The sequence below is a fragment of the Ipomoea nil genome, unplaced genomic scaffold, assembly GCF_001879475.1.
Source record: "Ipomoea nil cultivar Tokyo-kokei standard unplaced genomic scaffold, Asagao_1.1 scaffold1436, whole genome shotgun sequence".
Taxonomy (NCBI): Eukaryota; Viridiplantae; Streptophyta; class Magnoliopsida; order Solanales; family Convolvulaceae; genus Ipomoea; species Ipomoea nil.
Window position 1 is genome coordinate 785,540 of NW_017617864.1, and position 25,243 is coordinate 810,782.

The 25,243-nt window shown below is 34.2% G+C and overlaps 1 protein-coding gene and 2 long non-coding RNA genes across 3 annotated transcripts; 2 read left to right on the top strand and 1 right to left on the bottom strand.

Moving 5' to 3' along the window:
• On the bottom strand, positions 1–12,181 carry LOC109188577 (helicase-like transcription factor CHR28). The gene is made up of 14 exons (XM_019339213.1): positions 11,904–12,181; positions 11,245–11,366; positions 10,989–11,151; positions 10,744–10,908; positions 10,478–10,666; positions 10,296–10,399; positions 9,546–9,617; positions 9,388–9,465; positions 8,407–9,307; positions 6,326–6,456; positions 3,342–3,560; positions 2,191–2,730; positions 1,543–1,752; positions 1–372 (listed from the first exon to the last, which is right to left on the bottom strand). Exons 3-14 carry the CDS (start codon positions 11,128–11,130, stop codon positions 268–270), a joined length of 2,856 nt encoding a protein of 951 aa, XP_019194758.1. The 5' UTR covers positions 11,131–11,151; positions 11,245–11,366; positions 11,904–12,181; the 3' UTR covers positions 1–267.
• LOC109188584 lies at positions 11,161–24,771 on the top strand. The gene is made up of 3 exons (XR_002055448.1): positions 11,161–11,171; positions 19,992–19,996; positions 24,678–24,771. It is a non-coding gene; the product is annotated as an uncharacterized LOC109188584 (long non-coding RNA).
• On the top strand, positions 14,883–18,245 carry LOC109188582. The gene is made up of 4 exons (XR_002055446.1): positions 14,883–15,238; positions 17,184–17,252; positions 17,655–17,730; positions 18,000–18,245. It is a non-coding gene; the product is annotated as an uncharacterized LOC109188582 (long non-coding RNA).
• Positions 24,772–25,243: the final 472 nt, after the last annotated feature.

Genomic DNA, 25,243 nt, shown 5'->3' on the forward strand with positions numbered 1-25,243 from the left:
AGCACCAAAGCAGATTTTATCATTACATAACAGCATCGCTAATGCTCAAAATAATACACATTTCTTACATATATACAAGCAAAAGCTGGCTGCTTTACATTTCTGCATTTGCAAGGGGGCAAAATTTATGGTACCAGCAGAAATGCAACAATGCCCATCAAGCCGTAAGGCTAGCTCGATCGGATCATTAACCATTAGACATCTACTCCTACTAACCAATGTTTGTTTTTTCCCCCTCAAAGACAAAATAAAACAATCAACTTTTTCTTAAAGTCTAAAAAGGTACCTTAGATCTTCTACAGTGAGGCGACTTGCAGTGCCTCCTGCATGATCTTCACCAAAAGCAGATGCAACCATGGTTCTCTTGTCTTCCTGAAACGCAACAACAACTACCACAAGTTAAGGGTAAAATATAAAAACATATTAAGAAAAATCTTAAATTTTGATATTTTGTGTGCACGAGAGATGGAGTTATGTGGTTTTTACTAGATTGAGATAAACCCCATCCGTTTTTGTGTACAAGAGAAGCCGAACACTAGGCATTAAAGAGTAACTCTTTCATCTTTTCATTATTTGGCTTCGTCATCACATGATATTTAATTTGTTTTCTCCTTCACCCTATTCAACTAATAAGCTACAACCATAGCCACCACTGGAACACCACCATAGCTGTCACAAAAAACTATCTCCCTAGTCACCACCATTTTTGGTTCAATTCGAAGCAATAAACAAATTATCTTTATCAACTATCTTTTTAGATGAACCAACAATGTTTCATAGAGATTGAGTCATTGAGAAATAACCTACCTTAATTTTCAGCAAATTAGGGAGTATGAATAGAGATCATTCATTTTGTGGTTTTAAGTGAAACAGCTATTAGGGAAGGGTTTTGAACTAATTTATCAAAATTGTCAATCCATTTCACATACCTTCCAAACAATGAAGTGGAATAAAGTGAAAGGTGAATAGAAACTCCATGTAGATAGCAATTTCCAGTTTTTTAAATCAAGGGAAAATGGAAAACTTTCATTCTAGTGCATACCCTTGATGCCATTCTAACCTTGCACTCTAAGTGAGTTCAGTGTATCATAGAATCATCATCTATTCCATTTTATTAAAAAGCCCAAGAGCTAGAGTGCACTAGGACTAGACTTCCTTCCACACTTCTAGTGTTCTGCTACTTCCTAGCATGTCATAAACGCCCTATTTCCTTATTAAACTCATTGTGGTATCATTGTCTATGCAAGCAAAATTATCATAGAGCTATAGAAAGCACATACCAACAAGAAGAATTCTTTGGAAAGAACAAAAATCTTATCATATATTTTACACAGGCACACACACAAATATGCATAAACTGCCACCCCACCAACCCAAACACCAAAAGTAGTCTTGCTTTTGCAAAACATTGTTTTAGAAGTTCTGGTATTATATATAAAGAGTAACTGATCAAACTGAAACCAGGGGATCAAGAAATACAACATATGGTAATTCATATCCAAAAAATGATATGATGATGTAGAGTTTAGTTGAAAAGTTAACCTGGAGAGCTAAAATCCTATCTTCAACAGTGTCTTGAATTGTTAATCTGGACACTGTTACAGGACGAGTCTGTCCTATTCTGTGAGCCCGATCTATAGCCTGATCTTCTGTAGTTGGATTCCACCAGAGATCCAGAAGGATGACATGACAAGCTGCCACCATATTTAGACCAAGGTTTCCAGCTTTCAGAGACATTATCATAACAGTTACCTGTAAAAGGGCAATAATTTAAGGCATACTCTGAAAATATTTAACACAGCACAAAATTGAAACCTAGTACACAACAGTTACAGAAGAAAGAATTTTACTCATATGCTGACATTGGATCATACATGAAAGCACATTCCAGATACATGCAAATCATAGCCTTGCCTTCCATGCATGTAATACTTGTGTAAACAGATATAGGGATTTTAAAATTCTTTTTGTTTAACATACTTAACCAAGCATTAAAGAAATCTCTTTTTTTGTTTTCAGCTAGTAACATATTAGCTCTGAAGAATAGGACAAGAAAAATTCATAATATGTGAAAGGGGGCAACAAAGAACTAAGAAAATTCTACATATTTTAATACTACTTCGCTAGCCCACATCTAAGAGAAACTAAAAGCTTTGGTTGAACTGAAACCATATAATATAAAACTCCAACCTTGGGATTGGTGTTGAATTCTTTAACCGCCCTGTCTCTTGCACCAAGACTCATTGTGCCATCAAGCCTTTCATATCGTATGCCAGACTGGTTTAGTGACCTCTCAACTAGGTCCAACATGCCCGTCCACTGGGAAAACACAATAGCTTTAATTGGACCTTCTGTGTGTGGAACTGAGTTTTTGTTTTCAATAGATGAGGTTTCCCCATTTGATTGGACCAAGATATCAGAATCTGAGCTGGAATCTTCTGATTTACAAAATGAATTAAGAATTTCAAGACAAGCCCTGATTTTGGAAGAACAATACTTTTTCCCCATTATAGATTTATCATCATATAAATACAAATTCAGAGGATCTTTATCCGGATTATCAGAAGTGCATCTGTTAAGGACAGCCTCTGAAAATACAATATCAGCATGAAGTTGTTTTTTGCATCCATGAGCAGGACAAGTATTATCTTCCCCAGTCAAATACTCAGATACACATTGATAGCAGAAGACATGTCTGCACAAAGTGACAACAGCATATTCGGGTGGATCCTGTTGAGAAGCATATAAATATTAAAAGATTAATTAAGAATCTCTAGCAGAAAATAATGCAGAGGAAAAAAAAAATCTGCAGCATTGACCCATGAAAATATAGCAAAAAGGCACAATTCCACTCGGAACTTCCCTTGTTTCAAAGGTTACAGCTAAATTCCCCAAGATTTGATTTTGCATATCATTTTAGTACAAACTTCAAAGTTAATCAATTTATTCCCCCTGAGATGATTACAGTTCCTATTACTATTTCATTACTCAATTTGTGTATAAATTTCACAGTTCTGTTCGAAAAATGCCTACTTTGCTAATTATAAATGGTACAAGCATTCTTTGATATAGTTTCCTATCAATTCTGTGTGAAAATTGTTTTCCAGCAGTCTAAAATGACTCAAAAAATATGAGTTTGAGATTGCTTTCCAACAGTCTGTTGTATCTAAAGAGTCATTTTAAAGGCTGCCAACAACTCAGCTATTACAAACTCAATATTATTTGACCTATGATTTGGATGATCTTTACAGCCACATGGGTTCTCAGGGAGGCATCTTAGATCCACTAATGTTTCGATTACCAACTAAACAAAGGGAGTAGAATGATTAGGAGAAACTTACATGGCAAACTTGACAGAGGGCTGAAGTCTCCAAAAGTTTCAACAAACTCTTGAGAGTTTCCTTGGGAAGTTTCTTCACCTCCTCCGTTGAAGTTCTTTTGACAGAGTCAGAACTTTGTCCCTTAACAAGTTGTGGGTGATCACAAGCCTGCCGTAGACGTAAAAGCATCAACAAAATATTTGCATAATTTTGCCTCACAGTTCCAGCAGCAGCATATGCCTATGAGAAGATAGTATATGAAAGTTAGAGGAATTCATTTAAAAAGATAAAATTAAATAAAGACTAAACTAAACTGATACAGTATGGAGAAAACTCAGAAAAGTCAGGGTTTATCTGAAGCATGAATACATTGCGGACAAAAACAGAAAGAACTTAAACCCCCCAACCAATGCAGAGCATTATCTGAAACACATAAAGCTAAACTGAAGAATTGTATATCATCATAATACAATACTGTTAATTCCATTTTTGATCCTAGATTTATAGGTGGCAGTCCACTTTTAGTCCTTTTTTATCAGAACATCCACATTTGGTCCTAGTATTATTGTGGCATGACCATTTTTGGTCCTCCATCAACAAAATCATTGAAATGTCGTTAAATTCAAATGCACTTCGATCATGTTTATACAAAGTGAGTTGACGCCGTTATATTTTTATGTTTATTTTTTTGAAAAAAATCATAATTGAAGACCAAAATGACTTTGTATTGAACGGCATTAAAACTATTTTGTTGATAGAGGACCAAAAATGGTCATGCCACAATAATACTAGGACCAAATGTGGATGTTCTAATAAAAAAGGACTAAAAGTGGACTGCCGCATATAAATCTAGGACCAAAAATGGCATTAACTCCTTAAACAAATTAGAATGCCAAAATGGAATCAAACATTTACTGACCCAGAAATTTTAATAGAGAAGGCCCAGACACAGCCACACAGGTGACTGAGTGAAACTTTCTTCCTAGGTATACTAATTTAGATTAACTCACTTCTACTCAACGCCTATTGGTTTCTCATTGTTATGTCTTAGCATTTCTTCCAAGTCCAAATAACTTGGTTTATGGTCTCTGGTGGTGGCCCATGTTAGTCCCAACTTGCGACCTTGATTCAAATGTGGCTTCCATATTTTCATCATCTTATTAAAAGAGATGCCAAGAAATTCCCATATTTTTTCATGTCTTCTCACTTCTTTGCTAGTCTATATCCTATTATCCTCCATTCAAATCAACAACCCCTAATGGAAAGATCAGCATCTCTTGACAAGGAAGTACTCAAAAAGTTTGAAGTATATTCATCCCTATTTTTGTGTATGAAAAATATTCATCATAATAGCTTTTTTACCATTATTTTATGGAACACAAACTTGATGAGAGTGAAATCACAACAAAGTGACGAGAGCAAGCAAGGTTATCAAGGCGGACTTTCTAGGCGAGATGCCACCGACTGCCTAGTCGACTAGGCGATGAGTATTAAATAAATAAAAAGTATATATATATTGAAAATATCTTGTCTTGGGTAGCCTCTTTGCTGGCCTATTTACTTGAAGTAGATGAATAGTCTTTCCTAGGATGGTGAGAAGTCAAGTATTTATTGTATATTGAAAATATCTTGTCTTGGGAAGCCTTTTTATAACCCTATTTACTTCAAGTTGTCTTGAGAAGATGAATAGTTTTTCCTAGGGTGGTGAGAAGTCTAGTATTTATTGATAAAATGCCAGAGTGAGGTAGTGGGCTTTGCTCGGAACAGGAGGACGACGCCGGAGCTTTAACCGCGCCGCCATCAGAGCCACCACGCGCCGCCGCTGAGCAGCTGCTCCGACGCCACGCGCCGCCGCGTGAGGCAGATTCCGGCGACTTCTCCGGCTGAAAATTACACCGGTCAACTCGCCTTAGTGTGTAGGTTCAGCCCATGTATGTTTGGTGGGGTTTTGGGTTGTATTCTGCACTTAGGCGAGGCGAGCACATTAGGCGTTCGGTCTCGACCGACCGGACGCCTAGGCGTCGCCTTGATAACACTGGACGAGAGTGACATTTTTGTAACATTTTTTTAACACTGAAGCACAAACTGACAGTGACATTTTTTAACAAAAAGAAACAGGACCACAAAATCAATTTTTAACACTTGGTTATATATATTATATATATGATTTACAATGACATGTAAATGGTCAGTAATGCAACCCCTACGCGAGAAGCAAAAAGCGTTGTGGATAAGCTTAAATGCTTAATAGAAAAAAGCTTATGGCTTTTGAAAAACTACTTTCGAGTATATTTCTAGAAGCTATAAGATCTAAAAATCACAGACAAGAATTCCTTGTCCCAAGGACCCAAAGTTCTCCCTTTCTATTAACCATTGGATTTACTTTCAAGGTCTGTCCAGTTCATTTGTTGTCAAGCTCATGCATCTGTTCCAGGATTTTAAGCATTTCTCTACTCCAAAACCCAACCACAGACGAAATCACTCCATTTATTTGCCACCTAGCTGGCCGCCATCAATTCTAGTAAGGTAACCTTTATTCCTCAAATAAGAAATCCTCCCAAAATGCAACCCCAGTCAATGACTTAAAGATCACATCCCAACCCCAATCTATCAAATGCACCCTGCCAAGAATACCCCACCTCCATTTCACAAACCTGAAATCCCATCCATCCTTAAAATGACATTTTAGGAGCATGAATGAGTAGCTTCCCATTTTAGAACATATCTTTTCCTACAACCTATGCTGATTCTAGAATTCCTTCATCTATGTTAAAAAAGATCTTTCTCTACAGATTGCTCACCATTATTTAATATGACATTATGATGATACATCAAAGTTATTGTACAGGTTCAAGCTTTATTGGCCTTGCTAATGAAGCTTTGAACAATTAAAATCTCTAACACTAGTTCAAGATTTGGAATAACATAGCTATATCCTTCATATCAATTAAAAACAATGGGAAGACAATAGTAAAATTTAATAATTTAGCACAACATTCAGGCACCTTAAATTGTGAGCGCGATGCAGCTTCTAGCCTGTTATAGAAATCACGCTCCTCAGCAGAGAAAGCCACCTTTTTCAAATGTATAGTTTTTGGTGGTAAGTTAATAATTGGCTGGCCCTCAATCAATGTACCTAGAATAAAACACTGAAGATTATTAACTTCTAACATCTAATATTTCAGCATTACAAGAATAGTATAAACATCTATACTTCCTAGCAAACTTAACTGTTAAAAGTGCAAGAGATTGGTAGAAAGAATAAAAGGACAAAGTCAAATAAAGTATAAAGTATTATTATAATAATAATTATTAGTAGTATTTTTTTGTTGCAAAATAGACTACATTTCTTCATTAACCCTCTCCACCAAACATGAAAGTTCTAAGGTCAGATTGGCCCTCAACTGAGGAAGAAAAAAGTTTGGTAATGATTACATAAGACCTACATTCTTCTAGGTAACACATTCTCTGAGACTTCAAAAATTAGTGCAAAGCATTTAGGTAATGCATTAACATTCTTTGGTGTCAGTTCAATGCTCAGTTGTAATTTTGAACCTACCAAATCTGTTACCAATATTGCTCAGGAAGCTCAACATCAACATTGAAAGCATACTAATCAAATTTAGGTGAGAATCAAATAAATTTGAGGTACATATCATGCAGAAAGTGAGCCGGAAAATCCACTAAGTACATCGCTATGCAGAGATAGAGCTTGAAAATTAACCAGGCTAGTTGACTGTCAAGAGGCCTGCCTCACTATTTTTTTCCCCACTATTATTTTTGGAAAAAGATACATTTCCCCTTTCTTATTGAATAAGGAATCTACAGCAGGGGTTAACAGTCTATATGAAAGATAGTTCAGTCATCCTTAAAATGATGATAAAAGATGAATCTGTCAATGACAATCAGTAAACAATCAGAGCAGGCATCCACGTTAAGAAACGAAATGTTCAAACCAATGATCACAAGTTAAAAGATGTAGAACAACTCTACTCTAACAAATTAATTGATTGGAATCCCCAAACTTATGCCATTCCAAGTGACAGAAAAGCATGTATACTACCAGTCTACCATAGAATTGGAAACTCCTAAGAACCAAGATACATTTAGAGCACAAATTGTTTTAAAGAAATTAACCATACTTTAAGTGCTTGGAAAATATAGTTTTGTATTTTAAAAGAACTAGCTTTATATTAGAAAAAGAAAACTTCACAAAAGGAACTGGCTCTATGATAGAAAAAAGAAAACTCCACTTTCCAGTAATAATCTTTAACAAAGGAAGTTGGAAAACAAGATATTTGCCAAAGTTTCCTCAGTAAACTTGCAACATTTCTCGCTTTATTCTTAAAAATGGAGAACGCACATGAACCATAGAGTCCACCACCCATACTCCCATCACCACCATCCATATCCACCCGCTACCACTCTCACTGCCAGCAACCAACCACCATAGCCACCACCACCACCACCCACAGCTATTACAGTAACGACTATACTTCCACCCACCACCACAATACCACAATCGCCACCCACCTGTTATTACTGTTACCATAACTGCCCACCACCTACTTCCACCCCAAATTGTTATTGCCAACAACTGCCCTGTACCACCATTATCACCAACTATTCACCATCATTCTTACCCCCACCACTGCAACCCATCTCTGATCCAAACACAATTACCACTTGCATTTGTAATTTCATATTAAGAAAGTAATAAAATTGTGTTTTGATGTTTTCAAAGTTCAGTAATAAGTACTCCCTCCATTCCAAAAGTATGTCCTCTTTAACTGGACATACGAATTTAGGAAAATAAATTTAATGTATTGACTATTGACTAAGTGATATATACTATATTTTCATTTTTCCCATGATAAATGCACTGTAAATTTTTCTTATAATAAATGTAGTAGGTTTTTTAAAGGGTGTTTTGAGTAATAAAGTAATAAATATTGTATTTCCATGTTGGGAACAAAGGAAGTACAAGTTTACAACTAAGGAACAAAATTACTTTTGCCATCCCTCCAAAGTAGAAAAACCAAAACACTAAACACTAAAAGTATTAGATTGACAGAAGTATAATCACCTTTTGTTCGGCGCAACATAATGGCCCTCAAGATTGCTTGAAGCTTCTTGTAACCTTGTATCGAGTTCATAGCTATTGGGTACTTGACACCACTACAAAATGTTTTGTAGTCAGCATAGGGATCGTATCTTAGAAATCTGAAGTAACTGAATAGCTCGTCAATGGAATTTTGTATAGGTGTTCCAGACAAGCACCACCTTCTTTTCGCTCTAAGACTGCAACAGGCTCTAGCCACTTGTGTTCTATGATTTTTTATAGTTTGAGCCTCATCCAAAATAACCCTAAACCAGCTCACTCTAGCAAGTGTACCACAACCAGGATCAAAATCATCTGTATCAATTCCATTCCTACCTTTTTTCCCCTTCTTTTTAACATATGTGTTTTTCTGCTTTTTGTAATTAGAAAATTGAGAAGAAAATCCATATCTTTCACCATTCTTTTGCTCATCATCATCATCTTCAACTGCCGGCTGTTTTGGAACTTCATTTGTCACGATAGCATATGTTGTTATAACAACATCATATTTTGCCAATTCAACAGGATCCCTAGGCCTATTTCCTCCATGATAGATCAGCACATTAAGTCTTGCTTCATTTGTAACTTTCTCATCCAGCTCCCGAGCCCATTGTCGAAGAATACTGGCTGGACATACAACCAATGTGCCTGCAGCTGGCCTCTTTCTACGAAATCCCTTCATAGTACTTGCTTCTGGAATCACCTGAAAGTCATCAGGTTCAGCACTCTGTTTTGGTTCCTGAGAAGTAGTACCAGTATTTTCATCATCGTCATCCAAATTCAAGGCTTGAGCTTTCATAACTCCCACATTTTTAGATTTAGCTTTCTCCTGTGAAGACTTCTGTGTCTGTATAATTGCAATCATTGACACAGTCTTCCCAAGGCCCTGTTACATAATGTATAAGCTACGTAAGAAAGATCAGAAGTTACGAAAATTAAGGATAATGGCTTTACTGAATAAGTAACCTGATCGTCAGCAAGAATTCCACCCAGACAATGTACACTAGAAGTCTCCTTTTGAAGCATCCATGCCAAGGCTATCCTCTGAAGATTGAGATTATGGCAACTAAGAACCACAAATACCAAAAGAAAACAAAAGCACTTAAATTAAGCAGAATACAGACCTGGTGCCTTAACAGAGAAACTGATAGAAGACCATCAGGTAATGTGGCTTCTACCTTGGGCTGATTTAAATCCTGCAAGGAAGTGACAGATATATTCATACCAAAATGTAACCACCTGCATCTTAAGACCGATAGTCTAAGAGATCCCAATCAAATATTACAAAGAAACACATCCAAAAGCCATGAGCTTCTGATGGAACATTCATTTATAAGTTATACCTTTCCAATTGTAAGGAATACAAGCATTTTGAAATTCAGAGTCATTACACTGGGATGACTAAAAGTTTTACACTTACAGCATAAAGACCTTATGACTGGAAGCCAATCAAACTAGGAAACAACAAAAAGAAAAAGTTTTAACAAAAACTAGACAAATATAAATGAGGTTACTAGCCTTAATGAAGTGGACCATGAAATTATATCTTGTATTCACAAAGAACCTATAGACATACAATATTGAAGATTGTATGTCTACATGACAGTACTTGCAACAATTTCAGATGCTTATGCAAAACCAATGCTGAACCCCCAAATCAAGCAATCAAATAAAGGAATGTAAGTAGATTAATTTATTTCTAGCAGGATGCTTGGCATAAGAAAAACTGTGTTGCTAGGAAATGAAGTCCTGTCACACTAAAACTTAATAAAAAATGAAATAAGGAACTGAAAGCAGCTTACCATGCCCCTTGTAAATAAGAAAGATATATACAAGATAGAAAAAGCATTAAAATTGAAGGCACCAAAGAACACCTGTAAAGCAGCTTGATAAATCAGCCTCTCATCAGTTCCTGCTGCTCTCTCATCACCCATCCCAGGATGATGTAGAGGATCATTCACACCAGTATACAAAGCACCTGAAGCAGATTTTCTATGCATCAAAAATGGAGGTAGTATTCTGTTTCCCTTGTTATCATTGACAACTAATCCATTACCAATGCCCCTGCTGGAATGGTCTTTCAAATGGATAGCAGCTGCATCTTTTGGAGTTGACCAAGCAGATTGATAAGATTTTTCTTGGGTTTGACGAATCTGACTGCTGCCAACATTCTCTACTAAACTGGATCTGGAAGAAGGACCAGAAGGATAAAAAGAAGCAGGAAGCGCCCTCTTCTTGACATGATCTGTGTCAAACATGTGAAATTTTAAATCACCAACCAATATTGTCTAAAATTTTAATGACAATGCAGAACCATATTACCATTTCTATCATCAGCAGAAGCCCTAGAACTTGAAGCTCCAAATCTATCACCATAAGATGGACGCACTGAAGAGCTTGCATTCACCCCATTAAAATTAAAAGAACTTCCATTTGCAGAGGCTGTTCTTTTGGGAGAAGGACCCCTTGCAGAGGGACGACTGTGATCTGAGATTTAGTCAAATTTTGTTATATTCAAACCTGAAAATTAGGTTAGCGAAAAATTAAAATAAAATAAAATCTTTAACCTGATGCCCATGTTGGAAGAACCCTAAAATCAGAAGAGGCAGAGTCCACTGTAGGTGACTCATCTTTGTATTCATCTATTGCTCGCAACTCTGAATCTTCACTAGAATCGTCAGAACTGATAACAACATCTATAGGAGCCATTCAAGAAACTTAAGAGACAACCTATGATTGAACACAAAGATGTCAATGTCTAACTAAGAGAACAAACAAGGGTCTAACCTGCAAATCCTACAATATAATAAGAAAATTGCTTACCAGAAGTGGTATTTGTAATTTGTAAAATCCAATCTGTAAAAAGGTACACCTACACTCTTAAGATATGCAGCAGCTGTTCAACGTAACCACGCATCTAAAATAAATACATACAGCCCATTTGCCTAGTAAAAAAAGCAAATAATTACAAATCCAACAAAAGCAACCTCAAAGAATGAATTCATCACAAAGAAAAAGAACAAATCAAAATATAATGCCCAACAGTCATGTAAACAAACCACATGAAAGAAAAAGATTTCGTAAATGCAAATTTATACAAGATAAACTAATAAAACTCAAATTAATGAACTTGAACTAGTAACCACACTCAAAAATTTTGATTGCGAAGCAATAACTATGTATACTAAACGGAAAGATCAACAAATCATCCCTCAATCTGACCATGCAAAAAGAAATGGAATCGACATTCAGTTCAGGAAATAAAAATTATTAAAACGAACATCAAAAATTGCAAAAAAGAAAAATTAAAGACTAAGTCATAAAAAAAATTCCAACTTGCACACAATGGGGTCAGTATCGAACAAAATACACTTCAAGGAATAGATTTCAGGACAATAAACTTAATTGGTCTAACTAAAACACAGTTCAGGGACTACCCGCTATGCGAAAGTAAAAATAATTAAATTTTAAAAAAAAAATACCTAATATCAGACTCTGGCATTACTTCTTCCTTGCTTAGCTGAAAGTTGGGAAATCGGGCTTCTTCTTCTTTTGTACGATGAATATTTGAAAAGCCCTAATTCGTGAAGCGAAACTGCCGCAATTGAAGTACGACAGCAATTCACTTCGGCACTGGGAGAGTATTTCTTTCATGTACTTCTCATAGTTTTGACGTTCGTTCCCAAGTTTCTTTTTATTTATGACGTCGCCCCCGGGATTTCAAAAATCGATAAAAGTGAATGGTTTGATGCTTTTTAGATTGAGCCCTCTATCTTTACTATATTTATAGTTTTGCCCATACTTTTTTTTTTTCCATTTTGTCTCAAACGTGAGAGAAGCAAACCAGAAAGCACCATACCTCTTCAACGGCTATGATTCCGAAGCATTTTTCGGTTTTCTATTTTTCTGTTTCAATTTTAGTATTTGTGCCCGCTGCACGGAATGAATTTGTTATAATATTTTAAAAAAACTATTTGTGCCCGTGCGTTGCACGGAATGAATTTGTTATAATATTTTAAAAATATTTAGATTGATATACAATTGTATAAATTATAACATTGAATATTATATAATAGGGAAAATGACACTTTTTCCCCCTGTGTTGTTTACTAATAGCACATTTTTCCCCTGTGTTGTTTATGTAACCACTTTATCCCCCTCAATTATTTTTGAAGTGGCTATTTTTCCCCCTCTACGTTAAGTAAGTGTTAGGGTTGTTAAATATGAGGGTAAAAATGACATTTCACTTCTTATTATTATTATTATTATTAATGAATGACCCCACCCAACACCCCTAATATACTGCAGTACTCCACGCCTAAAATGCACACTTATATTGCAAACCAAATTCATTAATAATAATAATAATAATAATAATAATAATAATAATAATAATATAATAATAATAATAATAAGTCCCACCCAACGCCCTAATATACTGTAGTACTCCACGCTTAAAATGCACAGTTATATTGCAAACCAAATTCATTACTAATAATAATAATAATAATAATAATAATAATAATAATAATAATAATAATAATAATAATAATAATAATAATAATAATAATAATAATAATAATAATAATAATAATAAGTAAAATGTCATTTTTACCCTCATATTTAACATCCCTAACACTTATTTAACGGAGAGGGGGGAAAATAGCCACTTCAAAAATAATTGAGGGGGATAAAGTGGTTACATAAACAACACGGGGGAAATGTGCTATTAGTAAACAACACAGGGGGAAAAAATGTCATTTTCCCTATATAATATAATTGAAGAATTGAGTTGCACCGATTATGTTTTCTAATGTTATCAATGCTTGAATTCAAGTAAATAATTTCTCAATTAATAGCTAACGTGTAGATATACGCATTCATTGCTGCAACTGTAGAGATTTTATATATCAGTGTTTATAATTTGTATTAATTGCGCTAATTAACTCGTTGTCTAGCAACTCGGTTATAGAAATTATTTATATGTAAGTTATATTTTCTATGTATATATATAGCAATTTTGTCATCTTTGTATATTAAAAAACATAATATCAATGACTTGAATTATACATTATTGAAAATCTCTTTGTAGACGACATTGGTAGTAGTAACGGGATTTTATTCATCCCCGTCTAGAGTTAAAACAATCAGACCATCAGGATGGGTGACTCGGGAAAAAGTCACATACAATTAACCGTGATTTAAGACTGATTTTTTCGGTAATAACTCAACGTGAATCATTGTTCACATCTTTGAATTATTTATTTTTTTCTTTACCTATTATAAACAGAAATTACGATATTTATCAAATTGTATTTAAAAAATATATATATAACATTTACACATGTTATGAGGGGTTAAAAAATATTTTAAAAATATTTTTTATTAATATGTATTTTTATTTTAAAATATTTTCCAGCAATCCAAACACTCACTTAGCTTTCCATAAAAAAACTGATAAAGAAAAGTCACTTCATTAAGAAAATTAAAACTAATTAAAGTAATTCTAATCATGCTATATTTAATTCACTACAAAAAAAAGTGGAAATAACGACGGATTTAGCGACGGATACATTCTGTTGCTAATATAACGACGGAATAGCGACATTTTAGTGACCGATTTTATTTTTTTTGTGAAATATAATTTTAGCGACGGATATTGCGACCGAAAATTGTTGTCGTTAAATACGTAGCTATTATTAGCGGGAATTTTTGGCGCAAAACATAGCGACGGAGTAGCGACGGATTAGCGACGAAATTTTCGCAAGTTAATTTCTTATTTTTAATAGCTACAGACTAGCGACGGAAATATTGATCCGTCGCTAATCTTTCAAGGGCATGTATTCTTGATTCAAGTGTAGCGACGGATACGCATATCCGTCGCTAGAATTTGTACGGGATTTAGACATCTTAGCAACGGATACGCAAATCCGTCGCGAAATGTATATGCCAATTTTTTTTTATGATTTTGTAGCGACGAATTTGCAATTCCGTCGTTAAATTTATACGCCAAATTTTTTTAATGATTTATTAGCGATGGATTTGCTAATCCGTCGTTAAATTTATGAGACAATTTTTTTTTAATGATTTCTTAGCAACGGATTTTATAATCCGTCGTTATATTTAGAAGACAATTTTTTTATTGAGTTCTTAGCGACGGATTTAGAAATCCGTCGTTAAGTTTACAAGCCAATTTTTTTTAATGATTTCGTAGCGACGGATTTGTTAATCCGTCGTTAAATTTATAAGACAAATTTTTTTATCATTTCTTAGCGACAGATTTGAAAATCCGTCGTTAAGTTTACAAGTCATTTTTTTCAATTATTTCTTAGCAACGGATTTGCTACTCCGTCATTAAATTTATAAGACAATATTTTTTAATGATTTCATAGCGACGGATATATCCGTCGCTAGGAGTTCATAAATCAAAATTTACTCAGTAGTCAGTCCTAAGGGTTTTAGAATCTCTTCCCCATCGCTATTTTCTCACCACCTCACCGCCTCCGACCGCCCACACCTCAGTAGTCAGTCCTAAGGCCGATTCTCTCACGCCTAAACCTAAGGCCGATTCTCTCACGCCTAAACCTATGGCCGATTCTCTCACGCCTAAACCTATGGCCGATTCTCTCACGCCTAAACCTATGGCCGATTCTCTGCATTACTTCTAAAACTAAGGCCGATTCTCTCACGCTCTCAGAACATCATCGACTTAATTTCTGCTATTCTCTCCGCATTCAGCAGTGCACCACCGTCTGGACCCGCCGGCGGCATTCTCGTCTTTGTCAGTGGCAATCTCCAGCGAACAACACCCCCTCAAGTGAGTAACATTCAAATTAATCTCTGTTTAATTAGATATATGTATGGATAGGCTGCAACTCTGCAAAGTTTGGACATCTATATGCAGCTGCTTCTACACGCCCTGTAAGTTTAGGATCTTATTTACGTTTCGGATGGTACTCCATTTCACATATCTCAGGAAAATTTCTGTCTGTCTTCATGATTTTTTGTTAAGGATATGTACAAATTGGAGAGGCTATTTGGGTTTAAGTGTTAAATACTTGAATCTTTTACAGAAAATTATAGTTGCTCACAAGATGTTGGTAATGTAGTTGCAATTTAACCTTAAGTAGGAATTAGGAAATCAATATTATTGGGGCTCCCAAAGTTGTAAATTATGTAAGGTATACGTCAAAAATCTTTAGTAGTACTATAGTTGCACACAAGTTGGTAATGTAATTGCATTTAATGAGTTAGCATAAGTTTTCCTTCTCTTTTTGAAATGTTTGGTCATGTTATCCCACCTCATGATATGCACAGAGCAACACAGTTGCTGTTACAGCTTGTCTTGCTCCTCTGCCTCCTTTACAGCTTTCAGAGAATTTTAGTCTTTAGAGAGTTTGTACTAGTTAGTTGATATGGATTATAATATAACAGGGAAGGCATAGGCTTTGTTTTCCATATTTGTTGTTCCTGAGCCTTGACAGAGCTGTGTTTCTTTACACAACTGATTATATGAACCAAATTAAAGGGCATAAGCGATTTCAGTATCAGATTGATCTTCTAGGCATAAACACAATAAAAAAAAGGGACTCGATTTGTTTCCCAAATATATGAAATCCATGTTCTGAACTGACACAAAGAATAATTTTGGAAGGGAAAAATTGCAGCTTTAGTTGTTTATATTTAATTTCTTCAAATAGAATTTGGTTGGCCTGTTTGATTTTCTGATAAATATTGATTTCTGATCCATAATACTTTGTCTTTCTTCATGCATCTGGTTTGAAATGATGGATATGATCATATGAATGGAATATATTGATTATATATATTTGTTCTGTATTAAAATTGAATGAAATTTTAATTTTTATCTGCTGGGCTCTGTGATTCATGATGGTATTAGTTTATTAATTATGCACTTATAATGTGTTTTATGAATTTTATGGTTCCCTATTGAAGTTTGAATTTGCATTATTAGAATTTTGTATTGGTCCATTTTTTTTTTTTTTATAATAGTGTTAGAAAGAATAAAATTAGTCTTTAACATCAATTATTAATTATTTCTGTACTTGCCTTAAATTCAAATAATTTAGTTTTACTATACTGGAAGATGAAAAATGTTATAATTTAGTATCTACGTGTTGTCTCTACTCAAATGTGAGACATACAACTATGTTTAAGTATTCAGAACTATAGGCTTTAGGTATAGATGGTTTTGTGCTTAGTACTGAAGGTGTTTATGATTGTCAGGGCAGATGTATACTTAGGAATCTAACTTCTTTGAACCAAAGAAATCCTAAGCTTCTGTTCAACCAAATTATCTATGCATTTGTGCTCATGTTTCAATAAAACCTAAGCTAGATTGTCACATGTAATTTACCTAACCAACTAGAACATTTGTGTTGTCATGGATTGACATGGGAAAGGGATACAACTTTCCAGACATTTATCATTCCATTCATATATTCCAACTTTTTTAATTTGATCATTTGAAAGATTAACAGAACCAACTAAACTTGAAAGCAAAATTAGGAACACAAAATTTTACAAAAAATTTTGATTAAGAGATATATCTGAACTACTCCGTATATTTTGTTGTTATTTTACTTGGTACTGTGACAAGCAATGGACTGTTGCTTGACTATGGCCTTTCTTGCCAGTGATGCCCCAAGGCCCAAGTTGTTTCATCCATTAATTTATTGATTTTGTTCTATTTATCTGTTACTTTCTGAAGTCTGAACTCTTGAAATTTCTCTTGCAAACAGGACATTGATCACAGATTACAAATGCACTCATCTTTGGTACAAAGGCTGTCTTTAGAAAGAGAATTAGAGGTGAGTAGCCTAACAAGACCTCAACCTCTAACTGGTGTTAAATCAAATTATTTGATTCACTTTTTTATATTCATAATAGACTTGCATAGGCTGTTCTTGAACCAAACAAGGAAAAATCTTTAGATTCCAATGTAGGTTGACGAGTAAAATTTATATCCATACTCAAAAAGAACAGTGCTGTCAACTTTTGGATTCCAATCTTTGGCTTGAGGACTTTGATCATGCTAGAAGTTAGTCTACAATAACAGTCTTTTGAATGCACTTTGTGCTTGGTTTAAAGGAATTTGCCAGTGAAAGAATAGGCATACTGTGAAATTGTTAAAAAACATAACTGCATTGCTTGTTGCCTTCTTATGTGATTTGTTTTGATTCTTAATTTAATTTTAATTCTCTAATCTGCAGGAACCCGAACTTGTTTAAGTTGCAGAGGATAATTATTATTCATCATCAAAAGAGAAGAGAAGAAGAAATTAAAAAGGTTTGTTGTCTGTTTTGTCTGCATTTTACATTTGTTCTTTATTTGCCGGATAAACCGCCTGTGGGTACCGGTACTTGTGTTTTCTCCGGCTAAACCGCCTGTGGGTACCGGAGGTTTATAAAAATATGCATGATTGTTTATTTGTTGTTTATTAGCCGGTTAAACCGCATGTGGGTACCGGCACTTGTGTTTTCTCCGGCTAAACCGCCTGTGGGTACCGGAGGTTTATGAATGCATGATTGTTTATTATAAGCTTTATTTGAATGCAGGTTCAAATGCAAGCTGAAAGAACTCAAATGCAGGTTCAAATGTAAGCTCAAATTGCAAGCTTGATGAATGAGTTGCGTCGCAATGGCATGTTATCCAATCCAAGTACTCAAGCTCAACATTCGGCTAATTCAAATGATGAAATCTTAGGAGATGATTAAGATTATGTTTATTAATATATTTGGTACTGGTTCTAATGATGTAACATTATACTACAACACTTTTGTTGTTGCTATTCACTTTGAATGCTTTTTAATATAGTATATTTTATAATTATATTATTCAAGTACTATATTATAGGTTTAATGCATGTTTCTGATATTAATTAGCGGGTATAATTGTTTTATTAATTTTCAAAATTTAGGGACGGACAAATATGGTACTAATGTAACGAAATAGCAACTGAAAAATTCGTAGTTAAATTTAGCGACGGATATTTTTGTCACTAAGTTGTAGTTAAATTAAATTAAATTCAAATAATAATAAAAGAATAGCGACGGATAATTTTCGTCGTTAATATAACGATGGACGGTAACGAAGGTTACGTCCGTCTCTATATTTAGCGACGGAAAAATCCGTAGCTAAGTCGTTGTAAATCTCGTCGCGGAGCATAGTAGTAGCAGTTTAACGACGGAATTGTTGTTGCTTTCGCGATGGAATTTCCGTCGCTAACTATGGCGACGGACTATTCCGTCGGTATTTGCTCGCAATAGTCCTCTTCGGATCCGTCGTTGTAAGGAGTTTAGCGACGGATATATTTCGGCTAGCGGCGGAAATTTCCGTCGCTAAGCCTAGCGACGGAAAATTAATTGTCTCGCTAACTTTTAGCGAGGAGGGTTTTTGTGACGGACGAATTCCGTCGCTAATCCGTCGCTAAATACTTTAGCGACGGATTTTCACTATTTAGCGACGGAATTCGTTCGTCGCTATTCTTGTGTTTTTTTGTAGTGATTGTAACTGTATATTAATTTCATTTTGAAATCATTGGTTCACATATTTAATTTTTTTAATTATTATAATTTATAAACAGAAAGGATATTGTACTAATTAATTTATGATATTTATCAAATTTTATTTTTAAAAAATATAAGATTTACACATGTTATGAGGGGTAAAAAAATATTTTAAAATTATTTTTTATTAGTAAGTATTTTAAAAAAAAAAAAATTTCAGCAACCCAAACACTCATTTAGTCTCCCATCAAAAAACTGATAAAGAAAAGTCATATCATTAAGGGAATTAAAACTAATTAAAGTAAATGTAATCATGCTATATTTATTTGTATCTGACTATCTGTACATTAATTTCATTTTGAAATTATTGGTTCACATAGTTGAATTATTTATTTTTTATTTAATTATTATACACATAAATGATATTTTACTAATTAATTTATGATATTTATCAAATTGTATTTTTTAAATATAGTGTTTTATCCATGCATTGCACGGAATTTTATTTTTGTTATTATGAATTTAAAATAAAAATAGAAAAATAAAAAGATGTTAAAATGTACAATATAATAATATAGTTGGACTTTTATATATTTAGTCAAGTATCTATTTTCATAACATACAAAATTAAAATTAAAATTTTGTATGGTTAATATAATCTCTAATCATGTACATATTTAGATAACTTTATAGAAAAAATTCATATAATTAAGTTGATTTATTCCAAATTGTATTTCATATCTATATATGAAATTTAAAAATATTCTTCCAAAAGGAAGCCCTAAGGGCCCCCACATCCCGACCCGACAGAGCATTTGGGAGGATGTAAATCATGGTAACTCAACTGAACATGAACCACAGAGGCGAAATTCGATCCCTGGTCATTCTTCCAAAGTTTCACCTCTGTGACCAGTTGAGCTGCCCATGCATAATAATACTTCTTCAACGGCTATAATTCTGAAGCATTTTTCGGTTTTCTATTTTTCTGTTTCAATTTTCACAGTTTTTTTTCTTTTTTACAAATTATACTCTGCGCGTTAGATTGGGTTGCTTTAAATATTCAAAATTTTGATGGTTATTTTTTGAGTTTTAATTCGGATAATAAAAATAATATCTATAGATGACAATAGGTAAAATAATATCAATTACCTGACCTCCTAAATCCTAATAAAATGGATTTGAGTAGTTGATAGTTGAGTTTGTAATGTGTTCGGATAGTAGTGAAATTCTCATGTCCGATACTCAAATTGTGTGTACAAGCATGCACGTGCATTAAATAGGTTTCGAAGTGATTTTGAGTACTATATAGGCAGTGTCAAATAGGTTTAGAATTGCATGAGTACTATTCACTAGTGTTCGAGTAGTTCTAAATATATTCTTATTCAAATTTGACAATTCAATGACTAAACAACACAAGTACCTACCTATTGTCAATCCTAATAATATGGGTATTGTAAAGAGAACATATAAAATAGGCCACTGAACTTTAAATTAAAAAAAAAAAAAAAAAACAATTGGGTCCCTAAATAACACAAATTCTTACAATTTAATCTAAAATGAATTGTTTACCTTTTAATATGATGATGTGTCGATTTCTTTATTTTAAAATAATTTTTAATTAAATAAATATTTTAAAATTTAAAAATTTAAAAAAAAAAAAAAAAAAACAGCCTGAGACCCCTTCGTCTCCGGCCAGTCATGGAGAACCTTTCGTCTCCATAGCCGGGCCCCTTCGCCCCCATGGCTAGACGAAGCCGGACACGAAGGGGTCTCCGATTGCTTTTTTAATATTTATTTAATTAAAAATTATTTTAAAAAATTTAAAAATTATTTTTAAATAAAGAAACCGACACGTCATCATATTAAAAGGTAAACAAGTCATTTTAGATTAAATTGCAAGAATTTGTGTTGTTCAGGGATCCAATTGTTGTTTTTTTTTTAATTCAGTGGCCTAATTGTAATTTTGGTATGTAGTTGGATGGCCTATTTGACCCTAATTCCTATAAAATATTATATATATATATATATATATATATATATATATTGTATAAATAAAAGTGGTGATGCTAAAATAAATAGATATAAGAGGTGCTAATGACCTAGTGGTTTAGGGACGAAGTGACTCTTCCAAATGGAAGGTCATGGTTCTCTTTGTGCTTCAGTAGGTTGAAAAAGTAGTTATGAACAGATATATAGAGTAGGTAGGTGGATAATAGTGATTATAAATGAATTTATGGAGTTAATTACCGATTTGGTCCCTCGACTATGAGGATTTTACCATTTTGATCCTCGACTACTAAAATTTCTCAATTTGATCCCCGATTATGTCATTTTTACCCGATTTGGTCATATAGTCAAACCAACATTTTTAAAGCAATAAAAGCGAGGACATATTTGTAATTTCACTTTATTTCCCTTGTCCATTTTCATCTCCACGCTTTATTGTTGGGTTATACAGATTATTTCCAAATATCAAACCCTAGAAATACAGATTATTTTCCTAGAATTTCCAAATATCAAACCCTAATCGCACAATCCATGATTGAAAACTTGAGAAATCATATGTATTTTAACCAACAACTATAACCGTACATCAGTATTCACGAAGTGGCTGTTATTTGTAATGGGTTCAGCAAGAGATGATACATGTTGACGAACCAGTGCTCGCGCTTAGCCGAGCCGTCGAGGATGGAGTTAATCGTGCTGGTTCTTGAATCGACGTCTATCGGGAAAAGGAAACGCTGCAGACACGCCGCCGACTTGTGACTCTGCGCCTCCCGTTCATACTCCTCCATCATATTCTCCACATCTTCGTCCATCGTAGCCGTAATCAACCCGAGTCGAGGTCCTCGTTGGGAAACTGGTACTTCACGACCACGCTAGCCGTGCCGGCGAGCTTGGACAGCTTAACGAGGAGGGATGAGAAATACGCGTGGTGGTTCAACGCGATTATGCACGTGTCGCCGTCGACGTAGCGGAGCTAATTGTCGTGAGTCCGGGGAAGGATCTTCCTGCCGAAACTGCACATGAAGCGGACGCGTGGTAGCTGCTGCATGGAGACGCCACCGTCGTCGAGGTTTTGGTGGTGCTCCGATCTCGGCGTTGAGGCCACCGAGTCGCCTGCGTTGGACTGCATTCTCGACTGCTATATAAAACAAACGAGTTAAAGTTAGGGAAGAAGAAGATGTTTTTTTAAAATCCTCAATTTGCCTTTTTAGTTTGACCGGTAAATTACACTGAGAACCAAATCGGGTAAAAATGACATAGTCTGGGACCAAATTGAGGAATTTTGGTACTTGAGCACCAAATTGGTGAAATTCTCATAGTCGAGGGACCAAATCGGTAATTAACTCTGAAGTTATGTGTAATTTTATAATAGTGATTATAAATGAAGTTATGTGTGATTTTGTATTTAGGAAGATAGGGAAAAAGCAAGTTGAGGTGCTCAAGCCCAACATTTTAGCATTTAAAGAAATTTCTTGCACCCCATTTCCTCTTTTCGTTTACTACTCCGTATTTATTGGTGTTTTTTATTTGAAAAACAAGTGTGTCATTTGTGCGATGCACGAGATACTGATTTAAAATATTTAAATTATTTTCATATATATAAAATGGAGATATGAGCTTAATTCATTATATAGTTTTCTTATTTAATATAATAATTATGTTAATTTGATATGAAAAAGTTCTGAATATAGATATTTCTAATTAAAATAATAATTCATATTTAAGATGGGTAATCAGTTAAAATAATAAACTTTATTAAAAGTTTAATACAAAGTATTTAAAATTATAAATTAAAAATTTATTGATAAACTACATTAGTAGTTGGTGTTATGAACTTTTAGTTTTTTTGTGTGATTGATCATCGGTGAAAACCTTATCGCACAATAGGAGATAGAAAGAAAGAGTAAATGGAAAACGATAATATGGAGTACTCAGGGAAATGTATGGGGAATTCTCATTCATCCAGCCAACAAAATAACATTGTATAATATATGCTTCCCTACAAACTAGGAAACATAACTAACCACTAAAGCATAATGGCCACAAATATAAATCTTCGTAACACTCCCCCTTGGACATTATCTTCTCGTGATCATGCCTCGTTAAAAACCTTTCTAGAAAAACTCTGCGGGAAAAACTAGTAAAGGAAAAGAGTACACGATGTATGTATAATCATGTGTTGTAAGGGTTGCCTAAAAAAAACCCCTTATGCTAAGAAAACCCAGTGGGAAAAACATAACTAAGGGTCCGTTTGGAAAACAGGAAAATAACTTCTGAAAAATGTTTTTCAGAAAATGAGTCATTTTCTGAAAAATATTTTCCTTTCCAGTGTCTGGTTGCATCCCTGAAAACTGTCTTGATGTGTTTGTTTCATTTTCCGAAAAATGAGAAGAATTGTTTTTAATGATTTATTATTATTATTATTATTATTATTATTATTATTATTATTATTATTATTAAAAGATAAAAAGAAAAAAATTAAAAAAACAAAATAAACAAAGAATTTGGTTTCTGCTCACGGAAACCAGTGCCCACTGGTTTCCGGGAGCGAAAACCAGAACGGAAACCAACTGGTTTCCACAGTCAGAAACCAACTGGTTTCCCGTGGTTTCCGCAGCTAGAATCATGGTTTCTGGTGGTTTTCGCAGTTATGGATCAGATCTGGAAATATGTGGAAGAAAATGAAAAGATGTCTTGGAGAAGACGGTGAAAGAAGACGAAAATCAGCTGGTTTTCGCGGCCAGAAGCCATGGTTTCCGGTGGTTTCCACAGCCGTAGATCAGATATGGAAAGATGTGGAAGAAGTCTTGGAGAAGATGGTGGAAGAAGATGAAAACATTTTCTGCTAGTTGCCTCTCTAGTTATGCTGAAGAGAGAGTGGAAAATGACTTCCCCCAAAAATAAGGGGAAGTCATTTTCCGGAAAAGATGTGTTGTTTTCCATTGACTAAGTGTCATTTTCCTTTGACTTCCATTTTCTTTGTTTAGTCAAAACACACCCTAAAGAAAAAAGGAGTACAACCATAAACCAATAATCATAAACCTTCAAGGTATAATCTTCAAGATTTTGGGATTTGTCTATTTAAGTATTTATTTGCACATTCCCCCTTTTAATATTACTATATCATACGCATGCCTCGTTATAAACCTCACTAAGAAAACCCAGTGGGGAAAAACTAGTTGAGGAAAAAAGTGCATGATGTATGTGTATCCTTTTTTTATATTAGCTGCCTCATTAAAAACCTAGATTAAGGAAAAACCCCGTGGGGAAAAACTTAACTAAAGAAAAGAGTACGACGGTTAATCGTCAAGACCCAATCTTCAGGATTGATCCATGTAAAATGATACTCCCCTCAAGATAACAATCTTCAAATCCTACACAAAATATATTTCCAAAAATTTGTAGAAATGGATTGGACAAATCTTCTGGATTGTCACTAGAGTGAATATCTTGCACAATAATTTTTTGACTCTTCTAGAGCTCATATGGGTTGAATTTTGACGCTATATATGCGTTGTCAAATATTCTTTAACACACTCATATATCATTTGTGCAACACAAGTGTTATTGTCCTCTTTTAGGACATTGGGAGTAATTCATTGTATAACCAGTTTGGGATTTGGCATCACGGGAATCAAACAAAATAGACAGTACCCAAGTAGCCTATCAAACCATACATTTGTTTCTCCCCTAAATGCCAAAATATTTTGTAACTCGGAGAATATATTAAACACTATTCCAATATTTCATTATAGAAGGAGCTCTAGATGTTGCTAGCAATTTCATCGCAAATATCATGCTTGTTGCGACTATGGAACTTCTAGTTCTAAAATGGTGCTCCAACGACAATGAAGTAAGGATTTTTTAAGGTATCCTCACCGAGTCTAAACGGTTTCTTATCTACTTCAAGAGATTATTAGATGTAGGCTAACTGGTGTATAAAATTCATTCAAGGAAAAACTCAATCTTCAGACATGAACTGACATCATCAAGCTCTTTAGATATTTCATTGATGTTTACACCCTCAATATTGACTGAGATAATAAATAAGTTCATTATCAACTCTGTATTGAGCACATAATGATACATATTATTCCTTCTTAATGAGAATAATAACTCCATTTGCAACTCTTTAAAGAATACATAATGACACATAATAAATACATATTCCTTCTTCAAGAGGAAAAATACTCAGTCAATTATTAACTGTTTCATGTCATATAAAGACCATTGTAATTTAATATCATACACGTTACGATTTTCATTTTCTCATTTGGAAAATTATA

Bases quoted from the DNA above. Each gene is read 5' to 3' on its own strand.
- LOC109188577 (XM_019339213.1), bottom strand. From the start codon at position 11,130: ATGGCTCCTATAGATGTTGTTATCAGTTCTGACGATTCTAGTGAAGAT. The intron at 10,667-10,743 runs GTAATATGGTTC...TGTTTGACACAG, and splicing joins TTCTGCTGATGATAGAAATG to ATCATGTCAAGAAGAGGGCG. The intron at 6,457-8,406 runs GTGATTATACTT...GTTTTATTCTAG, and splicing joins TATGTTGCGCCGAACAAAAG to GTACATTGATTGAGGGCCAG.